Source organism: Salmo trutta, chromosome 26, assembly GCF_901001165.1.
Source record: "Salmo trutta chromosome 26, fSalTru1.1, whole genome shotgun sequence".
Taxonomy (NCBI): domain Eukaryota; kingdom Metazoa; phylum Chordata; class Actinopteri; order Salmoniformes; family Salmonidae; genus Salmo; species Salmo trutta.
This window is the reverse complement of record NC_042982.1, coordinates 5,652,537-5,663,163: the sequence shown is the minus strand read 5'-3', so window position 1 is coordinate 5,663,163 and position 10,627 is coordinate 5,652,537. Positions and strand designations below refer to the sequence as shown.

The 10,627-nt window shown below is 43.5% G+C and overlaps 1 protein-coding gene across 1 annotated transcript in view; it reads left to right on the top strand.

Annotated features, from left to right (window-relative positions):
• LOC115162948 (ATP-binding cassette sub-family G member 4-like) overlaps positions 1-10,627 on the top strand; it is a 31,008-nt gene continuing 20,381 nt past the window's right edge. Inside the window, exons 1-4 of the mRNA XM_029714494.1 lie at positions 1-80; positions 240-312; positions 471-514; positions 5,693-5,975. Of these exons, the coding sequence (XP_029570354.1) occupies positions 5,735-5,975 (241 nt within the window). The 5' untranslated portion in view covers positions 1-80; positions 240-312; positions 471-514; positions 5,693-5,734. The remainder of the gene's footprint in view (positions 81-239; positions 313-470; positions 515-5,692; positions 5,976-10,627) is intronic.

Here is a 10,627-nt window from a genome sequence, read left to right as displayed (position 1 = left end):
ACCTTGACGGTGTAGCCTAGCAGCCTATGTTGCGGTACGCAGTGTGAAGAGCAAACTTATTGGGAAGCCGCGAATGTAAGGTCTGTCATTGTATCAGTTGTCATTTCATTTAGTTGAACGTTGCATTTTGTCACATAACCCCAGGTTGGGCTATCCATTCATTCTCTTTCCGAAATGGGACTCTGAATGACTGATAGTCGTCACATCTCGGGAAATGAGAGCGGATCTTTCTATTTCAGGACAGATCTGCCAGTTCTAGCGCACCTAAGGATTTAGAAGAAGAGAGCGAGTTGCCATCTTCGCATCCTAATCGTAAGGACGCATCAACATGGACCAGACATTATTGTAATCCGCATGTGCTCCTTGACATCGAACGTCACCTGTCATTTCTGTTATTTTGTATGATTCAATCTTTTTTTTTTTACAAGAGCTGTTAAATTAACCCTGTCTTGTCTTAATTCACATGATAGAGGAAGGAACAGAATACATTCCTCTTATCCTGAGTTAACTTCAGGTGAGTTATTTCATAACGATTTTTAAAATGATTATTATTATGAAGTATTATGACATTTGTCATTGTATCAAAGTTAATCCGATGCATTTATTACATATACACTAACAGAAAACGGTCATTTAAATGGTAATTTTAGGTATTATCAACAGTAAAAAAAAAAAAATTCAACTCTGAAACGTTATGGTGCTTTGTGGGAAAAGTTATGGTATATTATGGTGCATTGTGAGAAAATTGCTCTTTTTAAAATGGTACTGTAATTCCACTCCACAGAATACAGTACTGTACCATATCTTTGGAGCACCAATAACCTTTTGACCTCTAGTGGGTGCATGATATTGTTGTTTCTGGCTCATTCATTTATTTTGAGGCGTGCCTTGTATGAGGATATATTTGTTGCATCCATGGATTATAGTGCCCCATCAATTTAAAATGTAGAGATTTCGAGAGTTTATTAGTCACATGCACAAGGTTGCAGATGTAAATGCAGGGTACAGAGAAAATATTAAACTGATCTGCAACAGTGCAGGTCAAAGGGAAGTGAATGAACAATAAAAATAAAAAAAACTAATACTATATACATATTTACAACTGTAACATGGTAAAATACCATTGGGGTGAGGGCAGGGTAAATGTCTGTTGGGGGGATCTCCATAGGGGGAGCAATAGAGGAGGAGTCCAGGGGTGCAGTAGGGGGACAGGCAGAGCAGGTATCTGATTAGTGGTGGCTATTAGGCAGCCTGATGGTCTGGGTGTCGAAGCTATTGGCCATTCTTTCAGGGGTTTTTTCCATGATGATCCTATACTGCCTGCGTCTGAGTGATGGAAGCAGAGAGAACAGTCCGTGGCTCGGATGGCTGGGGTCCCTGATGATCTTCCTGGTCTTCCTGCGACACCTGGTGTTGTAGGTGTCCTGGAGGGCAGGCAGTGTGCACCCAGTGGTGCGTTCAGCTGAGCGCACCACCCTTTGTAGCGCCTTGTGGTCGGCAGTGATACCAAGTTGCTGAACCAGGCTGTGATGCAGCCCAACAGTATGCTCTCTATGGTGCCCCTGTAGAACACTGCGCGGTCCCTCAGGGACAGGTCACATTTTTTTCAGCTTCCTGAGGTTGAAAAGTCGCTGTCGTGCCTTTTTCACCACCGTGTCTGTGTAGTTTGACCATTTCAGCTCCCCGGAGATGTGTACACCGAGGAACTTAAAGTTTTTGACCGTCTCCACGGCGGCCCCGTTGATGAGGATGGCCAGCCTGGTTCCTCCTGAAGTCCACAATCAGTTCCTTTGTTTTGCTGATGTTGAGGGAGAGGTTGTTTACCTTGCACCACTCCGTCAGAGTGCCTACCTCCTCCCTGTAGGCCATCTTGTTGTTGTTGGTAATCAGGCCTACTACTGTCGTGTCATTAGCAAACTTTATGATGGAGTTAGATGCAGTCGTGTGTATACAGGGAGTACAGAAGGGGACTGAGGACACACCCTTGCGGGGCCCCCTGTGTTGAGGATCAGTGTGGAGGAGGTAGTTGCCTACTTTCCCCACCTAGGGGCGGTCCATCACAAAGTCTAGGACCCAGTTGCGTAGGGAGCAGCTCAGTCCCAGGGCCGTGAGCTTTGTGGTGAGCTTAGAGGGCACTATGGTATTTAAGGCTGAGCTGTAGTCGACGAACAGCATCCTCACATATGCATTTGTTTTGTCCAGGTGGGTGAGGGCAGTGTGCAGTGCAATGGCGATTAGGTTGTCCGTGGATCTGTCGGGATGGTAGGCGATTTGGAGACGGTCAAGTGTGTCGCAGAGAGAGGAGGTTATGTGGTCTTTGACTAGCCTCTCAAAGCACTTCAGGATGACAGATGTGAATGCTGCTGGTCGGTAGTCATTCAGTTTAGCTACTGTCCCTTTCTTGGGCACGGGATGATAGTATGAAAATTCCTACAAACAGAGCTATATCTATCTATAGGGGACAGGTTGGAGTGGCAGCTAGTCTTAAACCTTAAAGGGTTGAGCATTTTGGTCCTTTTGGTCTGTTTTGCCCTGTAGTCGCTGCCAGTTTGGAAGCCTTTGTTAAGGCGTCTAGAAATCATTAATATGCTGTAATGTGTAAACACTTTACCTAGCAGCCAACCTGCTTGCATCAATCCCTTCTAATTACAGTAAAACACTGTGAAATACCAACCTCTCCCCTCACTGAATTTAGTTAATTTATCCATTCATTCATCCATTAATTAATTCCTATTACGGTAACATTTACTTTTTACAGTATAATACAGTACATTCTACGGTATTGTACTATGTGTCATGACACAGTGTCACAATGGGTGGCTTGTGGATTCCGAAGAGTCAGGCGCAGGAGACAGAAAAATTCCGTTAATGAATTTAATAAAAATATCCACATGGAAAATATGCAAGGTATGGAGTGCAAGGTGTGCAAAAGTAACGCACCACCCTTAAAAGAACGTAACCAGGGACGCAGCCCAAAAGGAATAGCGTAACTCCAAAATATACAGAACCACATGAAAAACACACCCTGACAAACGAACAATCCCGCAATCCTGCAAACAATCTTGCAAACAACAAACCTAACTAACTAGCCTAAATACCCCTCCCCACTAACAACTAACACAAAACAGGTGCGCAACTAACCTAGGCCTAACTAACAGAACGTGAAACATAAATCGATGGCAGCTAGTAGGCCGGCGACGACGACCGCCGAGCGCCGCCCGGGCGAGGAGGGGCGCCACCTTCCGTAGGTGTCGTGACACACAGTACTTGCTTTGATATTGTTTTTATATTACAGTAGGTGTACTGTAATATTAAATACAGCATTTTACTTGCCACGAGCTGCCTGTAAAATACTGTCAAATTCATGGTAACCCCTTTACAGTGTAGATATAGCTATCACATAGATAGGGCCTAATTGTGAGAAAAGGAGCCAATCAGGTACCCGTTTATAAGATATCGTAACATCAGTGGGATGTATTGATTAGCCTAGTGTGTCATGCCATTATTTGTTTTACTTCCATGGATTTGGACATGGTGACATGGGTTAACCGACTCCTTTCAACACAACTGTTTTAACGCGGCAAATCTTACGTGTTCTATATGTGGTGGGGGGCTGTGCTGTACAGACAGTTAGAATGTGAGCCTTTCTCCAAAGACTCTTCTACGAATTTAGGTCTTACTAGAAGACTACAGTAAGTCATAAGAGACCAAGCCCACTTCCCTGTTGATCTCATTATTCTTCAGGCAGAGATTCTACATTACTTATCAAAAAGCTTGCCTTCCCCAGCCCTTAGTTGAAATATGGTCATCTTTTGCACTCCTTCCTGTGATAACATAGTAATCAAGAAAATCCAGAAATGTACTTAGATTGATGTGATATGAAAGTATGATTGATGTGATAGGATATGATTCATATGACAACAGTAGAGGTTAGACCCGTACATCCATTTCTCCTTCCCATTGTGTTCGCCAGCTCTGTCTTTAGGGTATGTTTTAAAAGTAGAAACTTAATTGAGCCCTTCTTGATTCCCTTAACTCACCGGCATTTACACACAGTCCGACACTATTAGAAAAAAAGGTTCCAAAAGTTCCTCTACACAGGGACAAGGGTTCTACATGAAACCTTTGTCATCCAAGAAGGTTCTAGGGGGTTCTACCTGGAACCATCACATGGTCTTCTACAGAGACAAGCTGAAGAACCTTTTAGAACCTTTTTTTTAAAAGTGTAGATGAAAATGCACATCTGACCAAAAAAAACTGTCCTGATTTAAATACTTGTGAAATGAGACACAATTAACCTGCCATTCAAATATAACAGGTAAGATGTTAATATCTTCCTGAACAAAAATGTATGAATATTAATAGATATAGGTGTTATGTAATCCATACCACGGAATCATAAGGTCCTAACTAGATATGTACTGTAGGCCTGCTATGGGATATTTGGGTTGAATGATCTAAGGCCTGATAAGTGAGGTCAGTTCAGAAGAGGACAGGCATGGATTAGCCTAGAGTACTGTAGTTTCTAGTTTGGCTGTCATGACTTATTAGGCCCATGTAACATGTCTGTATCTTTTGTCAAATCTGGGTCCCTTGAGACCAATAGGGTTTCCTCTCTCCCCTCTGTCAGTAGAATGTGTGTGCCGAGATTTGTAATAAGGGCAAGTCGAGGATCACACCATTCCCATACACTATTGGAATGCCAGTGCTTGGCAGTGTACCTGTAACGGCTGCAACTTTCCCAAGACTCAGCTCCAGGCCTTAGCTCCCAGCATCAGCTCCCAGCCCTCCCAGATCAAGGCTAAAAGAAAGTAAATGTTAATCCTCAACGGATTAGGAACCCATGAGTGATTAAATGTGACTTCTGTCTTCAGAAAAAAAGGACAAATTACTATACCACCTTCGTCTGGGAACTTTACAGTGGACTCTTCTAAGAACAAAATCCAGATTACGTATCTCTATTTCCATCATCTTTATAATAACGGATTCATCACGTTATGATCACGGAAAATATTGCATTTCTCAGGCGCTCATCATCTTCCGAGACAATGGAAGTCCTAGGAATACAGTTACCCCTACATGTAATTCCCAGGGAACGTTATACAATCCTACAATTCTTATCAAAGTGAAACTACAGCTAGTTCTTATCACAAGCACAGCTTGAGCAGGACAGAATCCATGGTGTTTGACTCTGAGGATTGGGTGGACAGACAGACAGACAAACATGTTTGTTCATTGCCCCTGCAGTTAGCCAGTGGTGTTTCCTCTCCTCAAAACAACCTCCTGGGACTTGCTGCTACTCAGTGATGTCTATGTATCAGCACAGCCCCTTTAGACTGCAACCAGATACAGTATGTGCATCTTGCAAGAGCACTAACATCTAGACCAGATCCACCTTACAGACCTGTACTTTATGGATAGGAAGGAAGGAAGGATACATTTTGTCGGATGATGTTCTTACCAGCTGCACAATTGCCGGATTGTGTGTGTGTGGCACATTTGGATCACCATATCCTATCGGAATTGCACCGCCATGTGGTTAAAGGTAATCTTTATTATTCCATATGGAAATTTGGTTTGCAGGCAGGATGAATACACGACACACAAAACAAAATATAGACAATGTAAATAAAAATAAATAAAAAGATATATGGGAAAAAATTGCAAATATTTTTCTTCCTCCCTCCTGTAGGGCCTCAAACACACCCCTACACCCCCGTTGCAGAACGGTGGTATGGCTGATAGTGGCATGGCCGTAAAGCCTCCTGAACCTGAATCAGTCAGCATCCCGATGGAGGAGACCATCTGTAATGGGGGAACACAGGAGCCTTCTCTGTTGACAAATCTGAAGAAGGTGGAGAACCACATCACAGAGGCCCAGCGTTTCTCCCATCTCCCCAAGCGTTCGGCGGTGGACCTGGAATTCACAGAGCTCTCCTACACCATCCGGGAAGGGCGTTGCTGGAGAAAGAGAAGTACAGTAACATACACCACATTGTCTGTCGACGATCCTCAAACGAACAGATGTATGGGGCAGGAGTTTTTCCAGGCAATGTGCCGTGTCCAGGAAAAACTCTGGACTTTGGTTATGGCCTATAACTAGGGCCCTGAGTCTTTTCCTAGTCAGTTCTTGTTGTCAGTAAAAGCTCCTTGCCATATTTGAGGCTTCCTGAATTGTTTAGGACCAATTTGTAGTAGGCTGCTGGATTGACCATTTGTTTTTTGGTGATAGCTGTCAGAATAGGTGAGAATTAGAGATACCACAATACCACCTACATAGGTGAAAACTGCACATTTCTATGTTTTGTAGAAAAGTAGAAAAGAACAAACGTTCTACCCAAAGACGTTCAAACATTTTAAACAGTGATTTTCAAACACTTTGAGATATGTGGTGACATGGGGAGGAACAAAATACACTCCCTCTGGCTAGAAACTTGTTGCATTTTTCCCCCCTTCTTTTAATCCTACCCTGTGATGTCACAGAGAATCTTTTTTTTTAGGAACTTTCTTCTTATCTTTAAAACCACAGAACATAGAAACTTGCCACTTTCAGACATGTAGACACTGGTATGGTGCTGGGGATGATGAATAGGAAGTTGAAAAGTGGCAGAATTTTCCTGTTCTGCCTGTGCTCTTCTGTCGAAGAAATTGCAGTAAATAATTCACCACCATTACACTAAGCTGTGGGCCCTCAGAATGCTCTGCAGGAAATGGGCTGCAGTTTATGCTTTATGGTCAAGAAAATGATATTCCATCACCAGTGTCATGCCAAAATGAACCATTGACTATTGACTATTGACTCAGGATTTCGTATTTAGAAAAGTCACATGGCATTTTCTCTATAAATCTCTCACATGGCAAGAAATCCATATACAAAGCGGGTAACATCTTAATACTCTCAGGTGTGCAAGATAAGCTAATGAACTGTCTGCACACTCTTTACCTCTTTCTCTTCACTCTTTTTATTCTCTCTCTTGCACGCTCTCTCTCCCTCTCCTTCTCCCCCTCTCTCTCTCTCCCCCCCACTGGGCACACACTGGTTGAATCAACGTTATTTCCACGTTTCTTCAATGAAATTACGTTGAACCAACATGGAATAGACATTGAATTGAAGTCTGTGCCCAGTGGGCTCTTGCTCTCTCTCTCTTTTTTCATTATCGCTCTCTCTCTCTCCATCTACCTTCTCACTGTTCCTCACATTCATAAGCCATGCAGTATAGTGGTAGAGAAACTATCCCCTTCAGCCAGCACAGCCAGCCCCCATGCTAATACACACAGCTGTCTCATTCAGCCTTTGATGTCTCTGAAATCCATGAACACCGATCACACCTCCTACATGTTTAATTTTGGGGGACCTAATCATTACTGGGGGAAGGGACTTGTGGCTTTACATCCGTGTACACAGGTCTGCATCCCAAATGGCACCTTATTCCCTATACAGTGCACTACTTTTGACCAGAGGGCACTACTTTTGACCAGGGCTCTGGTCAAAAGTAGTGCACTATATAGGGAATAGGGTGCCATTTGGGAATCAGACATAGTCATTTTGAGTGTTATGGTGCCACACACTGAGTGTGTAAGTATCCCCTGGCCTAGCCTAGGAGTTTGACAGGTTTGCAAACAGTTGTCAGTTACTTTGAATGGCTATGTCCACCCTAATCCACATCTCACTCTGGGGCTGCATCCACATTGCTGGCAGACAGGGATGATCAATATAGTAACTGTTTTATGTCCCCCATCATCAAGGAAAAAGCAATAAATCAGTTGATTCTTGCCAAACAAGTCACATGAATTTGGCTGTGTGACAGCCAAGGAATTTAAGTACAGCTAATCTTTTGATAATAGATACCTGGGTCAGAGAATTACACTAATTGACTGAGTGTAGATTTTGTACTATATGTTTATGTACTGTATGCACCGCTGTACATGATGAAGGTTTAGTGGAGCGTAGGTTCAAGGTAAGCACAGATGACTGACACAGAGGTATGCCAGCTAGCACACAGACATACTAGTAAACTGTTATGAAACCCATGGGTTTACCATCATCACCCTGTCACAATTAGGCCTAGGAGTTTTTCCAGGAGTTTTTCCTAACCATATGACCTGGCGCTAGTTGTACAATCATGAACGGCAGACCTGAAGATCTGAATTCTCAAAGCCATGATCAAATTTCACGCTAGCTGTCAGAGACTAGTAGACCTGTAGCTCAGAGCTGGCAAAGCCCTGATCTTTGACAAAAAACCCTCTTCCACTCCCCTTATTAACCGGGCACCTTCCAAAAAGCCATGAGCAAACCTTGAATAGAACACTTTCCATTGTCAGTGTTTATCATCTTACACTCAGTCCAGCAGCATCACTGCCTAGATTCATGCAGTGCGGACCAGTCCGTGTCACATAGGCTGGTTCTCTCATTATACACAGGCCGTCTGATATCACATAATGGAATGTCAGCTGCACTGAAGCTTGTTTGAAATGTCATTGCCTTATTTAGCATTGCAGTCTGAATCAGACTTTGGAGAGAGCACTCGAGAATAAGTGGCAGATTCCAAATCAATCACAGCCACGGAGCACATCATGCATATCTCAGTCTGGTTCACATGCACACAGACACATGCACACACACAGACCCACGCATGCACGTGTGCACGCACACCATCCATCCATCCATCCATCCATCCATCCATCCATCCATCTACTACACTCTCAGTGAGCCATTGATTGATGTGGTGCAGCTAGCTGCTGATAAGCCCTTTTCTAAACAAAGACATGTGAATAAGTAGAATACTGAAATCTAGCTGAAATCCTGCCTCAAAGGTGTTCCTTAAAATAGACAGCTAAGCTGCTGTGCTGTGTGAGGATATAATGTGGAGAGTTAATAGAACAGTGTGCTTCCTGGAATTTAAAGAGGTCTTAAGCCATGGGGAGCTAACTGAGACAGGAAAAGTACCTGTTTTCCTGCATAATAGCAACATTATATTTTGGCATGCGACAATGTCTTACACTGCTAGTATTCCAGTTTCCTTTAAACTGTTCTCCAAAGCAAAAACTAAGGTGTAAACACCTCCCAGCCTCTTTTTCTCTCTGTGTGTGTGTGTGTGTGTGTGTGTGTGTGTGTGTGTGTGTGTGTGTGTGTGTGTGTGTGTGTTTGTGTGTGTGTGTGTGTGCGTGCGTGTTTGTGCGTGTGTGTGGTGTGTGTGGTGTGTGTGTGTGTGTGTGTGTATGGACTTGTTGTCCTTTCTTGTCAGGACCAGAATGTCCTGACATGATAGGAAAACAATAACATTTATGAAAAATCTGGACATTTTGCATGTCCTGAAAAGTGAAAATGCTATTTTAGGTTTAAGGGTTAGGTTTAGGGTTTGGGGTTAGGGCTAAGGTTAGGTTTAGGGGTTAGTTTTAGGTTTAGGGTTAGGTGTTTGGGGTTTGGGGTTAAGGTTAGGGTTATGTTTAGGGATTTGGGAAAAAATAATTTTTACTCACCAAAAAGTCTTGACAAGTAACGTAAACATAGCTTTGTGTGTGCATGCACGTGCATGTGTAAGTCATTTTGACCTTGCCTTAGTATTGTGCTCACATCACATGACATCACATGCTGTCATCACCTCACATGACAGAGATCAAGGACAAGGTGGAACTAGCTAATTGGAAATACACTATAAATACACATACACTATATATACAAAAGTATGTGGACACCCCTTCAAATTAGTGGATTCAGCTATTTCAGCCACACATGTTGCTGACAGGTGTATAAAATTGAGCACACAGCCATGCAATCGTCATAGACAAACATTGGCAGTAGAATGGCCTTACTGAAGAGCTCAGTGACTTTCAACGTGGTACTGTCATAGGATGCCACCTTTCCAACAAGTCAGTTCGGCAAATTTCTGCCCTGCTAGAGCTCTCCTGGTCAACTGTAAGTGCTGTTATTGTGAAGTGGAAACGTCTAGGAGCAACAACAGGCCACACAAGCTTATAGAACGGAACCGAAGAGTGCTAAAGCACGTATGTTGTAGTGCGTAAAAATCGTCTGTCTTAGGTTGCAACCCTCACTACCGAGTTCCGAAGTGCCTCTGGAAGCAATGTCAGCACAAAAACTGTTCATCGGGAGCTTTATGAAATGGGTTTCCATGGCCGAGCAGCAGCACACAAGCCTAAGATCTCCATGTGCAATGCCAAGCGTCGGCTGGAGTGGTGTAAAGCTCGCCGCCATTGGACTCTGGAGCAGCGGAAACACATTCTCTGTAGTGATGAATAACACTTCCTTACCTGGCAGTCCTATGGACAAATCTGGGTTTGGCGGGTGCCAGGATGACGCTACCTGCCCTAATGCATAGTGCCAACTGTAAAGTTTGGTGGAGAAATAATGGTCTGGGGCCGTTTTTCATGGTTCGGGATAGGCCCCTTAGTTCCAGTAAAGGGAAATCTTAACGCTACAGCATACAATGACATTGTAGACGTGACTCTGATGGTGATGATGATGTGAACTGTAATCACTTGCTGTGACCAGAACAAAAAGGAAACGTCGCCCCGTGATTGGTGGTTGCTGCTCCGAGTCCTTTGACATTTTGTCCGAGCTCTTGGAGAGATCACTAAGAGTTTCCTGTGCTGCTCTGTAATTGAGCCC